Source organism: Haliaeetus albicilla, chromosome 24 (assembly GCF_947461875.1).
Source record: "Haliaeetus albicilla chromosome 24, bHalAlb1.1, whole genome shotgun sequence".
NCBI classification, from domain to species: domain Eukaryota; kingdom Metazoa; phylum Chordata; class Aves; order Accipitriformes; family Accipitridae; genus Haliaeetus; species Haliaeetus albicilla.
This window is the reverse complement of record NC_091506.1, coordinates 13,188,284-13,207,590: the sequence shown is the minus strand read 5'-3', so window position 1 is coordinate 13,207,590 and position 19,307 is coordinate 13,188,284. Positions and strand designations below refer to the sequence as shown.

Here is a 19,307-nt window from a genome sequence, read left to right as displayed (position 1 = left end):
TGCTGTTCAAATGAGTGGTCAGGGTTTTCTTTTAAAAAGAACATTCATTAGCAGTCTGACATCATTACGAGATCATCTCACAGGAGAAATTTACTGAACCTGTCTGTCCCTCATGTCTGGCGGTTATATGAAATCAGCATATCACATCTTCAGTTACTTACTTTAGAATACTTTTGGGGGAGGGGTTTAATAGACCAACAAAGAATATGGCCCCAACATTCTCCCAGCAGACAGTTCCCCAGCTAGCTCCCAGATATTATAGCACTACCACAACCCATATATTCTTAGGGCCAGTGCTGCATACATTCTGTAAGCTGCATGCATTCACTTCCTGACCTGAGATCTTAACCAGTTTTTAGATGTTGTTTTTTATCTGAAGAAAGAAAATCCCTATTCAGGTCACTTGTTGGGCTGTGTGTTGTTTTCAGATCCAGTTATTGCTTGCTATATTGCTTTTCTGCCTTGTGGGAGCTGAGCCAGCTTCCTTTCTGATTCAGAGAACTCCTTCCAGCAACAAGATTCTGACTCATTCCTGCTTGGCTTCCAGAGACCATTTTGCTGCTAACTTTAGGCTCTTCATCTTTGCTAGTCAACTTTTAGTAGCTTGGCATCTTTGGAAAAAATGGTGCATGGCTTTGTGGGCAGGAGATCCAGTTCTGTTCACTTGCCAAGCGATACAGAAGTTAAGGAAGAGGCAGTAGTTTTCCTTTCATCTTCCAAACTGGCAGTTTCTCATAACTCAGTATTCTACCATCATAATCAGTAAAGAATTTACATCCAAATGTACATTGGAATTATCCACTTGTGGGGAAAAGTCTCTCATTATTCCAAACCACTTGCCATCTGCTATGCAGAATGCTAATAGGGATGATTAGTTATTGCATTTGCAGGTTCAGTAGGATGAGGATCATTTAACTTTATATGGTTTTGTACAGTTTTTTGCATATTGCTACCCTTCTCCTCCCCCAAAGACCCACAGCCCACCACCAAAACCGCAGTGCTTGCCGCTTACGTGGTGCTAGGGAAGCAAGTTAAATTTGGTTGAAACTGCACTTGGCAAAGCACAATAAAATATAAATCGAAGTCTTTTAGGATGACCCATTGGTCAAATGGGAAATGACCACTTGTGTGTGAGGATAAACCATGTAGGAGGACAAGAGAGTTTGTGATACATTGGAGTAAGGTAGAGAGCTGGAACCAGCTTTGGTTGGGTCACACAATCTCTTTGCATCAATTTCATCACCGAAACAGAGAGATTGTTGTTGGATTTGCAAAATTAGAGGTTGTTACAGAAAACTGCTAAATTTTAGTTATTTTCCACTTCAATCTGTATGTTTTAGAGTTTGGATTTGGGGGTTTTTTTTGTTTGATGAAGAAAAAGTGGTCAAGTCAGGCTGTTTTCACTGAATGCAGTACAGTGGCACAACAAGTTGCTGACACTTGAGATTTGGACATTTGTGTTAACTTTTGTTCTCAGTGATAGAATCTAACTACTTACACAGGAGAAGATTTCAGAACAGCTTCTGCATATCTGTGATTGGAAAGAAAGGAAGTGTCTGCCCTGGAAAGGGCAAGGGTGCACTGAGTGCATGGATTGCAGTGGGGAATTGTGTGGCAGCTTCAAACAAACTGTCGAAACAGGAATGGAGATTGGGAAGTACTTCAGTGACAAATTTTGTAGGATGACAGAGTCACTCAGAAACTCATAGTACTTTATAAATATGCATTCATTAGGCACTTCCATGGACAAGGTAGGGAAAAAGAGAATTGGGTGACCTATTACTGAAATGCAGCTGTGAAGGGGGAGAAAAAGAGAGGGGAAATATTGCAGCTGTGAAGTAGTGTGCTGCAGACAATGTGACAAGGCATATGGGAAGGGTTTAGAAAGACAGGAATACAACTGCTTTGGCTGAAATTTTGAGGTAGTGCTCCTATTCTCATGAAAATTGTCAGGAGGTTTCACCTTCCCTTTTAGTCCGTCTCCTCTTGCTCTACACAATATGTTACTTACTCCTACAAGCCTTGTATTCCATCCAGATCAGTGGCAAAGCCTGATGAGCACTGAATACATGAGGGTGATCAGATATATTTCCTTCCTGATCACATTAGTTTAGCCTCATGAGGCATGCAGTTTGTTTACGGTGTGCTAGGTTATGTAGCTTAAATAGTAATCTATTAAGCTTCTTCCATCTCTTATTTCTCTTGCCAAACAGCTGCAACATGACTCTTCCCTTTTTCATTCAAGCCAGATTATCAAGCTGACGTGCAGGATCAGGGAATCCCATAGGTTATAGTGAGGCCATAGTGTTTGCTTTGTGATAGTGCAGCATCCTGCAGCCTATGCTGAAAGTTAGCTTTCCTGGCTGTTTGTTGTGTGCTGATGAGTTTGCTGTATGTGAATGAAATGCTTCAATTGTGTTTAATTTTCTGCTGTAAATGTCAAGGATGCAATAATGAGAGAGGATGAAACCTTTCTATGTGCTGTTTATTGCATCTGTCTGGAGTTATTTTTCTGACATGTTAAAGAGAAACCATCAGAGCCAACTGCCACCCAAGGGAGAATGCAGTTTTACAGGTCAGTTAACCACTTACCGGTTTTTATACATGTACAGTACAGCATGGCAGCACACCACATTTATGTGACCAAAGCATCACTGAGCTTAGTGTGAAATGCATGTAATGTACCCTGGATATATAAACATGCTAAACAGCTATATGACATGTCTCTGATTCCTTCCTGACACACAGAAACTCCTGCTGTGTGCCCTGGGTTTTGCTCACAGTGCTGCCTGTGCACCTCATTGCTGACCTCTGAGGCTGTCTGCATTTTAGTGACAGTGGTGACTAATGTGGCTTGCTCAAGGTAGCTCAGTCACTGGTCTTAGTCAAATAATGCAGCAGAAAGCAGCTAATCCAGTTGTTGGATTTTGCAGCCCACAGGAAATTGCAGGTTGCTGCCCCATTTAGATTGCTGCTTGCAGCTGTGTACTGGAGCTAGCTACTCTAAAGTTGGCTTATATGAGAGACCCTGCATGTCTTTGTTTTTCATTTTCTGATCAGAGGTATCAAAATGTCTAGGTTTAGATACCATCAGCCTCTATCTTGATTTTTTTTCACAGCTTGAATGGTTTCCCAGAGTAAAAGGTAAAAAGAGGATCTTGCTCTTAACTCCATCTGGTATTGCTGCTCTACCCAGTAAAGCCAAGTGATGGTGTGGTACTCACTGTGGAATTACTGATTTTGCACTAGTCTAAAGAGCTGCCAAGTCCTAAAGCATTAAAGTTGTATCTCCACTTGGCTAGTCTGACTTTTCAGCTGGGTGGAAGGACTAGCAAATACATACACATCTTCCAGCTTTCACTTGCTTTCCAATACTGAGTCCGTAATTACTCTTCCAAAAAGGGAACCTGTCAGCAGCAGCTAGCTAGTAGCCATCGTGCTGTGTTTGAAACCTTCTGTCTATGGGGTCTGTATCCTGATGATACTGCCTTAATTGCTTCTTGCAGTAAGTTTGTGTGTTTGTCTTTGGAAGCTGTGTTGCTTCTTGATTAATTGATGGACATTTAGACCAGTGCTCTTCCTACTATCTCAGAGCTTACGATGAAAATTCTCGAAGAACCTTGCTTTAACCTCCCAGACGCTTAGCACTTCTTCACAGCGTTTATATCCATGTAGAAATGAATTTTCCAAGACAAATGAACGCAGTTATTGACTGGAGCAGCCGTTACCTGCCGCTATTGAACAGTTAGGAGAGGGTTAAGAAGAAAACCTCTTCTGAGCCACTAGATTGGCCCTGACTAAGATGAATGTCTAATTCACTCCCAGCGTCCTTACTGCTGCCAGTAATAAAAAGCTTGCTTCACATATTCACCCCACTGCAGACGTTTCTCTTAAATTAAATATCAAGAGGACATATAATAGCACGATTCCACGCCAAGCCAATATTATCAGATTGATGTCAGCAGTGATAATAGAAGAAGGATAAGTTGATGAGATTTCATTTATTAAATAAAGTAAAGGGAATACGCAGTGATAGAGAGGATTTGGTAACTCTCGGTGTGTCAAAATGCAGCAAGATCATGCTCATTCTGTCTTACCTCAAGGGATAGCAGAGAGAAGGATGCCCTTTGTTTCATTTTAAGAAAACCTCTCCCTTCTTTTCCAGACAAAGACCTGATTTAGATCCCTCCATGGGAGGGGGAGAGGAAGCTCTGAAGTCATGGATTTCATGTGTACATAGCCTTCCTTCCCATTGAACAGTGGTGAGGCAAAGGTTGCTTTCCTCACTATGATGGGAGAGGGACTACTAATGAGTTTTATTTCTAGATTAATCCTTTCCTCTTTCCCACCTGTCATCTTTTCTCCTTTCCTCTTCCTTTAAACAGATGAGAGCACGTGTTACTGGTTTAATCTTTCATATTCTGTATGTCTTGTGTTTATTTCTGAGGTATTGTCAGAGCTCATCTCCCATACTTCCCTGTCCACAGGTATTGTCCTAGCTCCTCTCAGCCCAGCCTTTCTCTCTTGCCTTTTTCCTAGCTGCTATAAATGAGCCTCTGTTTTGATAATAGTGGTAGCAATTGCAACACGTTTTATTTTAAACAGAGGCTAATTGTCTGCCTTATTTGGTGGTGGCATATTATGCTTAAAAGTGTGACCCATTTTAGAAGAAAGGTCAAAGCATACTACTCTTCTGCTCTTTATGTATTCAAACCTCATCCCTCCTCCACCATGTTCCTTCCCCCTCATTGTTTAAGAAATAATAATAAAAACCCTCAAACAATGAGACATTTGCCAAGAGCAGTGTCGTGGAGTGTCCAGAAGATGAATTTTTCTAAAGATTAGTTAGTGCCAGCAGCCTTGAGCTGGGCTGAGGTTGAAGGGAGGTACTTGACAAAGGTCCACCTTCTTTGGAAGTCAATGTGGCATTGCTCTCCACGGAGATGTTTGTAGTTAGACACTGCTGGTCTCCATCAGGTTCTTTGTGTTTAATTCCTTTTTCTTTCAGAGATGTACAAGTAAAGACAGACAACTGTAAGGTGCAACTGGTGTATAGGGCTGTAGGTCCCCCTTATGTGGAAATGTTGCAACCTAAAGGTAAGAGGCTTAATGTGAGCTGGAAGGTGGCATCCCTTTGAGTCAGATAGGACAGGAGTAGTGATTGCTGTGCTGGTAGAAAAGCTCCTCGAGCAATTGTTCACCAAAGCAGTTCAGATACCCCTTTTCTGTCCAGATGGGTACCAGAACTAGTCTGCTGGACGTGGATGACTTGTGTAGTCCCAGACTCTGCAGGATATGCTTCCTTATGGTGAGCTCACATTTATTTCTTGTCCCTTCATTTCATAGATCATACTGCATGGTGGGGCATAGTGACAGTTACTTCTTGCTCCAAAGTGAAATGTCATTCTCAGTAGGATATAACTGGTTCTGTTGAATTTCCAGTTCGCTTGTGAATGCACTAACATATTGGTTTGTGTAATTTGTATTGATAATTACCTTAACCAACTTTGCGTTCTGTTGATTAGTTTCTCTAAATCTGTTTTGAGAAGCTGCTGCAATTGATGCATAACCTCAGTTTGAGATTTTATTTTGAAGAAATAAAGGAGAATATTCTTGTTATGATTCTGGGTACCTGGTACCCAATAAATCCTTTCTGCATTGTGGGAAGTGGCATGTATGAACGCTGATTTAGGTACTTGCTGGGCAATGCATGCCACTCTGTGTTGATTGATCCCTTGCCTCTGGTAGGCTTCAGGCAGCAACACTCTGCGGCTTCTCGCTCATCACTGTGTGGCTTTTAAGTAGTCTCTGTGCTGTGGGCTGAGCACCAAGGGGTCTCCTAAAGAAGAGGGCCACAGGCTTTGCACTACTGTCTGAGCCCACAGATGGATCCTAGCTTCATATTTACTCTAGGCATTGAAGACTGATGCTATAGGACAGACAGTGAAGGAACAGACAAAAAAAAAAAAAAGGAGCAATTCCTATAACTCTCCATGCTGACAATGGCAACTTCAAGCATTCTTCTAAATATTTCTGAGATGTTTCTACCATATTGTTCAGTTCAGATGAATACACATGCCACTGTTCTGTGGCATGCTGTACCTTTTTGCTCTTCCAGCTCTCTGCATGAAAATTACAAAATGCCCTTCAGTTTAACATGGCTGACTTTAAAAGTCTTAAATTTTTCAATGAATTGAGGGATTTGGTGGTATTTCCTGACCTGGTATTGTTTGGTATAGTTTCCACAGTCTCACTGATTTGATCAGAGTGATATTAAAGTTAGTGACAAAGCAAAATGCCAACGTTATGAGTTTCTGAAGCTCTCCCTGGGTTCTTTTCTATTCCAAAATTTGAAGATTTTTTAGACTATGGGTTTTTAGAGGCTTTAAAGGTGATTTGCTATAGAACATAGAAATTAGAAATGCATACTAGCCTCTAGGGACCATGCATGGAATAAGTTTCTTCTAAAAGCTGTAAGATTAGTGAAGAGGTGGAAAGAGTCTGTATAGTATCTTTGGTGGTTTCTGATCCAAACCTCAGTGTTTTAGAGTGTGGCTGTCATACTGTTACTGATAAATTCTTAGTCTGTCCATGTATATTGGCAGTAAGACTGAGGACTGAAGAAGTATCATTTAGAGTATGTCTCAGCCAAACTCTTTTGAGGGCGCAACCAGGTTGCTGGTATGGAAAGGACAGAATTTTTGTTTTTTCTTCTTTTGGACCTTCCACTTGCCTTCCTGAGCACTTCACAAAAACAAGCATGATTTGGAAGCTTATATCTGAGCTCTCCAAAAACTTGGTTTTAGATTTCATGTGTCTTAGTAATCTGTTCCACCTGAGAGAATGAGACATGCCCAGGAACAGGTCGTGTTTTCTGTCTGTCTCACTATGAAGCCCTGTTGCTGAATGAGTACCTGTTGTTGTTACTGTGGAAATGAATACATCATAGTATGGCATTAATGCCTGCCTGTAGCATCAAGTGCTTTGGAAGGAAGAAGTGCATTTGATTTTTAGGCACAGATCTCTCTAAGCATATGGGGGCAGAAAATGCAAAGTATTAAATGGATTTATGGTTTAGGAGGCAGCATCTGAGGACTGCTGCACCTAAGCATATGTTCTCTTGTTCTCTGGTAAAACATACCAGGACAATTGTGCTGCAAATTCCTGCAATTTGTGTCTGCCTGTCTGTGCAGCTGATGACACTGTCGTTACTGTGTTTGTGCCATTGTTGCTGGTATTGTTTTACAACGACCTTCCCCTTTATTGGTACTGTTGCTGATGATGTGCCATATGTACACATGCACATTAGAGTATAAGAACATCATCCCTAATTGTTCTTGGGTAGCTGTCAATGCCATTTACAGGGTATGAGTACTAATTGCTTCAGAAATACAAAGAAACAGATATCTGGTCTTGCTATTATTCCATTTTTTTCTAGTCACTAGGAGAATTGCAGTGCTTCCAGCCATGTTGGATTTTTTGAAGTGTTTAAGTAGATGAGAATTCAATAGATGAGGCAGCTTATTCAACAAGTCCGTTCAGTTGCTTCTCAGACTGTTACAGATCTAGCACAGGCCCAGCCAGGATTCCTGAGTTCTGCCAAAGATTTCCAATGTGAGTTGGGGAAATCATTGAACCTCTTGGAACTGATTTTTTTCTCCTGACTGCAGAGGAGAGATGATATTTTATCTAAGGGTAAAACAGCCTTCCACACCAACCTAGAAAGAATGTGTTCCTTCTTTCTGCTAAGTACCCTGGATTTTTCAGCCGAAAGACACTGTTTGTTGGTCATTTGACCCACTTTGATTGCTGCTCCCACCAGTCTCTCTATTAGGACTAGATGACTCCAACACAAGATTAGTCTGTGTGTCACTGGTAAAGTGGTAATAAGTGGGTGAAAACTCCTCTTCATGCATCTTTCTGTGCTCGTTTTCCCTGCAGGAGGAGGAACACTGATCCTGTCTGTGCAAGCCTGCAATCTGAAATTCTGAAGTGCTACCAAGAAAACAAACATGAAGTGCTCAAATGCTCGGAGCTGGCTAAGGAATATCAGCGCTGTGTTAGTGCAGCTCAGAAGGTAACAAAAACTCCCCTGTTGTACTTGCTGGCTTTGCTGTCATGTTTTGTATGGTGTTTTCTTCTGGAAAGTGTTTCTGAGAGCTGTGGTGTCTGTTAGTGAAATTGCAGTGTTCATAGGACACAATTTTTCTTTGGGATCCATTTTCCCACATTCATTCCACATTTCCCAGTCACACTGTGGTATATCCTAGCTTCACTCCCATCAGTGGGTCCTGCTACACTGAGCTGCCACCAAAACAGTAGCACTGATGCTTCTAGGTTTCAAAGTCAGTCACAATAATTTGCCCAAGTTTTGCCTTCTTGGATGCTGTATTTTGCAAATGGTAGGCAAATCCATTTTGCCAATGTTGGCAACCTTTTGAACAGGCTCTAAACATCCTCCCATTATGGGACTTAGCAGTTGGAGGTCTTGCTTCCTTTCATTGCTGCATGAGGAAAGCTTCTTTACTGGGCAAAGCTGCTGCCTGTTAAGAAGATTGCATACTCCTAAAAACTGTTCGTCTTGTGGGGGGGCCAGCAAGCCTTATGGCTCTTCCTTCTAAGATGCAGAGCCATAGTAGATTCTGTTGATGCCTTAGGACAGTGGCTGCTCAGTACCTTGGAAGAATTTCTGGCTATTGAAACAAGTGAAGGAGAAAGGAAAAATGAAGTATTTGGACATTACAACTAGGATATGGTCTTGTGAAAAGTGAGTGGTAAGACATAAACTGCTGCTTGGGATGTCAGGAGTGTAAAGGATGCTGTTGCCCACGTGAGAATTCAGTGGGTCAGGTGTCCCTCAAGGGCAGGCTTTTGTGTGGGTGCGGGGTGTGTGTGTGTAGAAAATTCTCCAAAAGGTGCTGAGACTATAGTAAGGTGGATTTGGGGAAAAGGATGGAGCCTTCTGGGAATAGAAAACTGAGACTTCTCTCATAGGATTACTAATGCAAAGGGTGAGGGAGAGATGAAGATTTCATAGAAGCAGTCTTTCTCCGTCGCATTAGCATTGTGAGGGGAAGCTGTATGCCTGATTTAAGTATAACATGAAACAAGCTGCCAGCCGGCTCCCAGAAGAAGCCCGACAGAAGGAGATGGGAAAATTGTCAGGATATATTAGACCAAATGTTGTTGCTAGTCCTAGTGGAATTTTTTTCCTTCCTGTTTACAAAGAAGGTCTTTGTATGTCTGCAAATCAGCAAGGTTAAAGCTGCCAGGGAAAGGGCTTTTCTCTGATATCTTTAAAGTCCCCAGCTCCCAAAACGTGTGGTTTCTTTTTCTTTCTCAGCTTTAAAGTAAAGTGGTGCCTGTGCTGCCTCTGCACAATCCATGCCCTCTGTTGCTGTGAGCAAAGCATTGGCGCATCTATTGCCAGTCTGCGTTACCTGATGCCTCCTCCTTGCCTCCTGTAAATCAGGCTTGTAGTCTTTTCAGTGGAGTATATCTTTAGCAAATGCATTTACCAATACATCTTTATTGCATGCAGTGCGGGCGGAATGTGATTACCAAAGAAGACAGATTGCATTAAACTTCAGCATATTTGCAAGCTGCGGCTCCAACCCGCCTGAGAAAGGGGCTGGGATGCTGCCAGCCCTGAGCCCCAGCTCGACATTATTAAAGAGTAAATAGGAGGCTAAATGACTGGTAACAGCAGAGGGCAGTGAAAGATCCTATTAACTTGGATCTTTTTTGGATTTGTGTGGTGGTGGGGTTTTTGGTAGGTTTTCTTTATAAACCAAAAACTGGGGGTCATCTTGGTTCCTAGAGTGTTCGGTGAACTTCAGAAATTTTTTTCCACACTGTTACAGAACCTTCCTGGAAGGAGCAGTGCATAGGACATTAATTTGTTGTGGATGATGACAATGTGGCAGAAAATCTCCTTGCTGTGTTTTAAGAAGGGGTGAAATCTCCTTGCTATGTGTTAAGAAGGGATGAGAGAGACTAAGGAATAGGTAACTAAACCTTGCAGCTAGATATGGGTGCTAGAGGGTTCTGCAAGTACAAATTCAAATAAAATTGTGTAAGGCAGTACATCTTCTGTAGTTTCTTTTGTCCCAGGACTGCTCAAGCCCTGACAATTTGCCTCACTGCTCTTACTGAGTCCTCTGACTCCTGAGATATATGTAGCGATCACAAGCTGTTGTGTTTTTTCATGAAGGATTAAAACTCCCTCCTCCCTTCCCCTTTTAAGCTGTTATTTTTCTTTAAGTTTAAATTAGCATCTTCTACCAAATGGCTTTGTCTCACGCATTCCTCATTCAGGAAATTCAGGTTGGAGGAATGTGGAAAAGGGAGGCCAGAATCTCTTGATTTCTTGGGTAGTTTTTTCCTTTTTTTTTTTTTTTTTTTAACACAATTTGTTTTCCAGTACAGGAGGTTGTAATCAAAGCTGGATGTGTGACTTCAGCTCACTTGCATGCTGGTGATTTGTTCTTCTGCTTTTTACTGAAGATTTTATAAGGCTTGGTGAATATTCTTTAATGAAGCATCTGGTTCTCTGCAAGTTCCTTTTGATGGCTGGTAAAAATGTCTCCAGGGCATGGTATACATTAGACACAGAGAAAGCAAGCTCTAGATTTCTGGACTGAAAATTACAGCTTACAGTGGATGAGAATAATTCTTCCCATCTTCCCCCTTACTGCATTGGTTTGAGACTGTTCCTTTGGGCACCCGTTTCCCTTTGCCTATTGCTGTGCACATCTCTGAGCCAGGAGCTGAGAAGCACCCTCAATTCCTTCTGCCCCACAGACAGATACATCAGGAGGTAATCATTTAATGAGTTTTGAAATTTATTTTCTACTCATTTCCTGTACAGGCCCTCTTAGTGGAACAGGCTACTATATTGCAGGGAATGGTAGGGATGTAACTAATGTTACCTGTTTTGTATATTTTCTGGCCATCAGGGCATCTTTTGTAGTCAAGGGAGAGGAACAGGTACCGCTAGAGCAGGGCGCATCTGATCCTAAAACAGTCATCTGAAACAGGTCAGCTGAATTGCTATCCACAAGTGAGTATTTCTCTCTGCTGCTTGGGAAGCACATCCAGACCATGAACTCCAAAGTTATTGCCTGTAGTGGGATGTTCATAGAGTTACGGGAGCAGGATCCTGCTCTGATTGTCCACCTAGTATACTTTCAACTTGCCCTGCCTAACCTGCTCACTAACTTTGCTGTTTATACCATCCTGAATGTTAAGTGTTGGTATCGTCGCCATTGGCTCGCTGCAGCGGCGTCAGCCTGCTTAGGCTCTGGGTTTCTTGTTGCATCCTGTGCTTTGCTTATGTGGAAGCTCTCTGAGTTTAGAGTATGTTACTGTAATGTCTCCTGTTTAATTTAGGAGTGTTTTATCTTTTCTGGTAGTCTGTTTTCGTGGCTCTGTAGAACTTCAGCTACAACATAAAAATCGCTGGCTTTAAATCTAATAAAAGCTGGGATAATGGGACAGCTGTGGGAGGGGCAGTTCCCATTGTGTCTTTTAAAATTGCCTGTAGTTTATTGACCGCAAGTTTCACCAAGAGCTACTGCTGCCGTTAGATAATGAGAATTGAAAATTGCTGCTGCTGTTTCCCCAAGGTTTTATCTCATGCCAATGAGAAGAGGGTGTGGAAGGAAAAGGAGAGTGGGCAGTGGAAATCTGAGTAATTTCTTACTTTGAGTCCAGATGGAAGGGAAAAACAAATGATTTTTTAAGTCTGAGTCCTATTAGAGAATTGCTTCCCTCCCCCTACAAATACGCACTCACATGCAAGCTTTTCAGAATAGGTGTGACCCATTCTGCTTCCCTTATGTCCTGTTCACACCAGTAGGCAGATCTGAATTTCCATCGGATTTTAGTTGGTTAATTTGTTACGTAATAGGTGGTTATACCAGGGAATCTCCAACCAGCTGCCACTTGAAAAATGTGGCCTCTGGTGACCATGTATTAATGTGATTTGGGATTTCAAACAGAACCTGCTTCTTACAACTGTGTGCAGAAAAATGTCTGTTAGTGAAGAGCATGTATCTCTTTCTTTCCAAGTGTTTTCTTACTGTCTCTAGGTGCCTGTCTTTCACAGAAGGACCAAGGTGAAATTTTTGCGCTCTAGCTCCTGGCCAAACCAAGCTATAAAGAGCTGCATACTCAGACACATGTATTCCCTTGTCAATAGGAGCTGTATACATTGAGCTAGGAGCCATTTGTAATTCTGCACTCTTTCTCCCTATTCTGCGTCCAGCTTCTCAAGAGTCTGCTATTCCTAACAGACAAAGGTAGACCTACTTCTATCAAGACTTTAGGGCTTGTCTACATAAGGAAATGACAATGCAGTAAACTAGTGAGTGAGTTTATGCTACAGCAACTTCCCTGTATATGAACATTCTGCATTTGTAACCTAAGTGCAGGGAAAATTCACACTCGTTTACTGAGAGTCACTCTGCTATGCAAACAAGCCCTTGCAAAACACTGATTGACTGGTTTCCAGCGGAGGTAGATTTTTAACATACCCTTGAGCTGACTGCATTCACCTTTGCCCTTGATTGTAATAAAAACGAATGTGGTCAATTTACTGTGCGTACTTTTCCAAGTGATCCCTGTGAAAGCCCAGTTCCCATTTGGCACACAAAACAAAGCATTGCAACTCTGCTGGAAGTTCATCTCTAATCTGCGGGCAGTGACCTAGATTGCTGAGAAGATGCCGCAGGTAGTCATGCAGTGTCCCATCCTGGTGGAGCAGTTTCACTCAAGCATTTTGGATCCTCCTGAAGCATGGCCTGCTGGGAGCTGTCGTTTCTGCAACCTGAATCTCTCTCTGCTAAAGAGAAACAGCTTTGGGATGCGTTGGATGCCATGGTCTGCGCTGCAGGTATCTCTGATCATTCTGGATCATTAGGCTCTTGTTAAAAAGTTGTTTCCATTCTGGTGGATTGCAAAATGCTTTCTAGACTGTTTGGTTATTGGGGTAGAGAGTAGCAGTCAGTGTGTGTGGTTGGGGAAAGTAAATTTTGGTCAGGTATAGTGAGGTCCATATCCGTACTTGAGAAATGCCGGGATTTCTCCTCCCCCGGGATTCTGCAGAGGTAGATCTTAGCTGTTGAAGTCTCATTGAGGAGATATAAATATATCACACAGTATGCTACTTGAAATGCAATATATCTAACTTGGAAGGATTTAGGGTTGTTTGAGCTTTCTGAAACTCAGCTTTCTAGTTTCAGTTAAATCTGTGTGTTTCATATCTGGAGGATGATATGCCCAGCCATCCTCAGCCAGGTGTATGCCTGCCCTGCGTTTTGTCAGTCAGTCCTTGCTTAAAGCAGACATATCTGTAAAGTGTTTTTCTTGCCTTCTCTGTCAAGCCAATTCTCTTTTTTAATCTTTCTTTCTTCCAACCTGTATTTGTGCAAATGCTGTGGTGATAACACTATCAGAGGAGTTTATGACTCAATAAATGGCCCCCACAAGGGAGTTGGTGGAGAGGCCACAAGCTGCAGGCAGCTGCTGCTTGTTTAGTCATAAACACAGAGGAGAGCAGCAGTGGATTAACTGTACCCAAGCATACCCTGACCTGTTATTTGCAAAGGTGAAAAGCATCCATATTTTGCTTCTAATTATAACGGATGGAAACGGTTATTGTTTTGATTTTTAAAGCAGCAGTTCTTGGTTATGGCAAGTCTTGGGTCTATATACAACACTTCATATCCTCAAAAGTTCATCAGTGGATAAACTACAAATACAGAGCTGTGTGAGAGGACATAAACCGCCATTTTAATATATGAGGCTTGTCCCAGAGTAAAATGCTGGCCTACTTAAAATGAAAATGGCTGCTGCCTATACCTGGTATTTATGAAACTGGAGGCATACGTTCTTTATTTGCTCTATGTCTCAGCACTTCATGAAGCCCTGATGTTCCCCACAGCCTGCCATGTTGTCAGCACTTATTAACCCACGCAAACAAGTACCTTTGTCTGCTGTTTGCAGTTCACATACAGCCCAAATGTGGCACCTCCTGGAGTTTGTCATTTTTGAAGAAAACAAGAGCATAAATAAGCTTAAAACTTTTCTGCTCTCTTGGCTGTGCTTCAAGGCTCCTCTTCCAGAGATACTTAGTCCATACCCTGCATCATCTTTTCTTCTGAAGTTCTTGTATCCGTTGCCTGGTCTGGAAGGAGGACTTCTGACCCCATTTCTCTTCTCAAAAACAATCTGTTGTCTAACAGTTCAACACACAATCCATGTGCATTTATTTTTGGTTTTCTGATTTTTGTTTGTTTGTTTTTTTGACATTGTTACAGTGAGGCAGAATTGCCTTTGGGTCTAATTTCTTGCTTGATGGTTCTGATCTCAGATATACTTACCGGTAAAGTTAATCTAAATATGCGTGTTTCACAGATGGTTTTGAAAGCGACTTTGTTAAAGGAGGGAAAGAAGTCAGAATGCCATTACAATTTCTGAAGTTGAACTTTTTAGTATTTTATTACTTCTAAAATGTGGTCTGTGCTACAGTTGTTCTTGTTTTAAAACTTAGTTTGCCAGAACCTGTTTAAAGCATTCTAAAAATGTTTCTATAATAAAAATATTACAAGACCTAGCCAGTCAGGAATAAGAAGTCATAGCTGACTTGGTGATGTGGTCTTTGAGTAGGTGAATCTAAAAGACTAATTTGAAGTTGGGTATCAAAATTTCAAGCAAAGTAGGACCAAGCACTATCAGGAAAGGAATGTGTTTCTCTGATGTATTGTTTTCTCTCTTTTCAAAAATTATTTCTCTTTTGTAGTGGGACCTACATGGATCTGCTGTATCTTAACAGTTTTCTCTAGTTCTGTGCTCTCTGTATGGTGTGTTAGATGGAGTTTTCCTGAGAACTGTAGCCTGTGTTCAGTTGGGCTTATCTAGTATGGGAAATAGTTGCTTGGGGGTGAGTGTTGTGATATATCATGCTGTTCTAATGCCAGATTTTTTCACAAAAGATTTGTAGCACTGTATTGGCAAGTTGGAAGTGGAAATTCTTACTCAGATTAATTCCAGGAGACTGATGACCAAGCAGTCTTGGACAGAAAGAAGTTGATTTCCAATTTTTAAACTATGTGTTTTGATGCTGAAGCTAGATTGAAACAGATCCACAAAAATTGCTGTCGATAGCAACTGCTGGTTAGAAGCACAAGGTCAGTGGTCAAATGCCTTCAGACTCCCAAGAAGTTCCAAAATGGCCCTGACTTCCATAACTTCCGTGCTAATGTTAGATCCATTCTCTGGCAACTTGGCTATAACTTGGAGAATTATATCAGTGATGCCAAAGTCTTCATGACAAACTGGGGAAACCGAAGATTTGTTACGCTCCTTGTTGGTTGTAGTCTGCGCAGGACTACACAGGTTTCCTGCTACATGCAGTTTGCAGTTTCCATACACCATCCATCAGCTATTTTTGTTAGCAGGTCTGGGGGCTGAATGCCTTGAGGACTAATAGGATTTAAAACCTTCACCAATCAGCTGAATGAGTCTGTGTAGATAGCATGTACAGGGGTTATTCAGGCGGCATTGGTCCCAATCCAGTGGAAGAGTTACTACCAAGCAAGCAAGACTGCTCTAACTAGCCTTTCTTTGCAGTGCCAAAGAGAACTTGGGAAGTTAATGAATGATGGATGAGCCCTCCTATTAGTAGTAAGCCAATCCTTTTCTCGTCGGAGTTATGGCATGTTGGAGGAGAAGGCTTGCGGAAGTTGCCCTGGTGCTGCTTGCTAGTGTTTGTTCTCTCCACAGAGCTTCTCTGTCCAAGACTGTGGAGCATTCATCTGTTACAAAATCTAAACTTTGAAGGGAGGTTTCTTTCTGCATCATGCCTGCATTAATTATTTGTGGTTTTCACCCCGCTGTGACACTGTCTGTCTGCCCAACAGGCCTCCTTGTCTGGAGATATTTCCTAGTATACTTGTGATGCTTCCAAAGCAATTTAAAGCTATCAGTCCTAGCTAGACTTTCTCAAGCCAGTTTAAGTGACCTCTATGGACACCAGTGCTTCAAATAGAGGAATAAGACATGTTGAAGACATGTTACAGTGATCTGAATAAGCGCTAGAGTTAGCTCTGCTGCTGATATTTTCATCTGTTGGCAAGAAACCTTCTTTTGGTCATAACATCTTTTTTGGTTAGAGGCCTTTGTTGGAGGCCTTTAAGAGTTGGTGAAAGACTATTAAAGACCGCTGCATTCACTGAAGCTGTCCAGAAAGTCAACACTTGTTGTAATTAGAGTTTGTTACCTTTAATGTGAAGGAAGCAGGTAGTGAAGCCTTGAGTTAGGATGGTGCTGCAATGTCTCGTGTATGTTCTTGTTTTTGAAATTGGAGAAGCGCGCTGCTCTACTGTGTTAAGCCCGAGTGTGCATCCAGAAATGCAGACAAAATTATTTTGACAATGTGTTCACTCTTTGTCCCTGCTGAATGCCTGTTTGTCCTGTATAAATGGATTTCAGGATCAGCCAACCTCCAGCTCTGAATTAGTCTAATAAGGTACGGTAGGTAGGGTTTAAAGGTCATTTTGCAAGCAGCTGGTTCCCTGCATATATTAGGGGGAATGATTTTTAAAATAATGCTATTGGAAAGCTGTTGGTTTAACTTTTCAAATATCTGTATGCTGTAAAGTCTCAGCTCTTCTGCCTCTGTCCTTCAAGCTCTCTGCTTGCCCTCTGCCTGCTTATCTTTCTGTCATTTCCGATTACCTCTACCTATCTGCCTCTGCATTCTCTCCCACTCAGTTTATCAGTCCATGTTTGCTGCCCACAAGGACTGGGTTTATTTTTCCGAGCAGCTCATCTGTTGGGTTACTTCACTGAGCTGTGTAACGGAAAGCTAAGGGTTACTTGGTTTGGTCTATTAGTAAAGCATTATTACACTGTTGTTTTATTGAGGGACTGGGAGCTCTGAACAATCACCACTACATCTGTAGCATTTTTGTGTGTTTGCAGGTAGCTAGTTCCCTTCTCAGAATGGTTTAACATTGGTGAAAGCAGATCGTGAGATTTATTTATTTTTTTTTTTTAGCTCCTGAACAGTTCGAAGTGTGCAGTGATCATTCCAGCTTCCGCTCTGGAGTGTGTGCTTCAATCCTGACCTAAGTGTTTCATATGGAAATGGAAAATGTTTTTCTTTCTTTACTTGTTCCCTGGATTCCTCTTTGAATTTGCTGGTGAGGGTGATTTCAAGTGTTCTGGTGATTTGTATGCTGTAGACACTGTCTTAAAAACTGAAGGGAGCACCAACTTATCCAGGTCGTGCAAGCCTTTGGCAGGTGGCAGTGTCCTTCTGCCAGGTCTGAGATGGTACCTTCCCATTGCAGTTACTTGCACCTGTACAGAATCCTGGATCTTCAAATCTCCTTTCTGCTTATTTGAAGTTTCATTCACAGTATATATATCCTCAGGAAATCAGATAACTGAACAAAAAGCAAGCTTAAAAATTTGTGAGATGATAGCAGCTGCAACATCTTTCCCCCCCCCTTTCATTCGAACCAGACTGCTGTAAAATTTTGACATTTGTCTTATTTTCTGAATGATGTTTCCTACTCATGACTTGCAGTTGTTTTGAGTTTATTCTCTTCTTTAGTACTGTGCGGTACTCCAGCTCAGCTACTTAAGCAGTTAAGTTTCTGTCTAGGATACACCTTCTTTAGATGTTACATTAACAGCACCTTCTTTTTGTTCTTGAGGTTTTTCTATGTAGTGATCTCTTGACTATCATGGAAATAGGTAAGTGATACTGGACTGAACTAATTAGTGGGTTCTGTATGGCTGCCTGTTAAGGGATCAGACAAGCAGTGCCCAGCTACATGATGGGTCCCTGCACTGCTGCTGTTTAAAAGACATTCTTCTACGAAAGTCTCTTCACTGATAGGACTGTAAGTCTTTGGATTGAGGGTTGAAACTATAGTTGGCAAAGTGATTATCTGGATGCTTCAGGATCAGAGAGAAGTTCAGAAGAAAAGTGTAAGTAAACACATCTTTGTGGTATAAACATCAGGAAGAACTGTAATTTAGACGAGTGTATTAGCATAAGATTAAAAAAAAATCTGAAAGTTTCTAAATATCAAAGAATTGAGGTTTTTATCTTCTGGGTGAGGCAGCAGGACAAGTAATATACTCTGTTCAATTATGTACCTGATAACTTTATGAAAGCAGCTCTTTGACACAATAGGAGAATTTCTGGTTATAGATATGATATGGAGACTTGTTGATCTCTCCAAAGGAGTTGGAAAGGAGACTGAAGTACTGTTTCTTTGTCCCATCTCAATGCTGGTTTAATTCCATGTTTGACCACTTCTGCTGATTCCTTTTCATGGGCAGAAGAAGGGAGAAAACATATACTTCTTTTGAGGCACTGGCTGCAGCTAAACACAGTATGTCAGTAAATTATATGGGTACTTCTAACAACCATCCGGGCTCTCTGACACATGACTACTGCGTCTTCTCATGGATTCAGGTGTACACCAATTGCTGAGTTTGAACACAAGAGGTTCCCTCAGGCCTTATCAGCAGGAACAGTTGAGAGCTTTTGTCTTCAGCAGTGCTGAAGGTAGCCTACTTAGGATTATCATCATTTAACAAGCTCCATAATATTGCTGGGCCCTAGGATGTTGGCAATACTCTTTAACTTCCTGTGGCACATCAAAGTTGAATTTTGTCTTTTAGTACCAAACCTAAGTGTGTTCAGGAGTACCGTGAGGCTCAGGAAATCTTCTCAAGTCTTGTAGAAGTAGACAGCCATTGAAAAATGTGTTGAATGCTGTGATCCAGGTAGGATTCTTCCCAGCTGTGTGTACCGTTAGCTGACATGACAAAGGCACTGTTGTAGGGCTGGACTGCACTAGAGAAATTTTTGTGGAGAGCTTGTACTGCATCAGTGACCACCTTATTGTTCTGCAAAAGCCAACCTTAAAGCATCTGTAAAGGCTCCATATTGACCTCTCTGGAGCAGAAGCAGAGGATAGACATGGTGTAATGTTCTAATGAATTCCCCTCTTTTCAGCCTTTAGCAAACATCTTGAGGCACATGGGGTGCCAATTTGTTCAAGAAGAACAAGCATTTTGAAAGTTATTAAATGTGAAAGTCCTACTTTGTTCTAGCTTGTGCTGATGGGGGGGTTATGCACACACAAAGCTATGGCATGAACATGAGACAACAGAATGCTCTCAAGTTCCTTGTTTAATGCAGTGTCAAATGTATGCTGGTTGGGAGATGAGCAAAAGAGATCCCAGGCTGTGTGAGACAGTTCCTACTGCCACCTTGTTTT

General features: G+C 41.7%; 1 protein-coding gene across 2 annotated transcripts in view; it reads left to right on the top strand.

Moving 5' to 3' along the window:
- The window catches only part of CHCHD6 (coiled-coil-helix-coiled-coil-helix domain containing 6), a 115,852-nt gene that overhangs the window by 69,751 nt on the left and 26,794 nt on the right, over positions 1-19,307 (top strand). For both annotated transcript variants that reach the window (XM_069812163.1, XM_069812164.1), the window contains one exon: positions 7,942-8,077. In XM_069812163.1, coding sequence (XP_069668264.1) covers positions 7,942-8,077 — 136 coding nt within the window. The remainder of the gene's footprint in view (positions 1-7,941; positions 8,078-19,307) is intronic.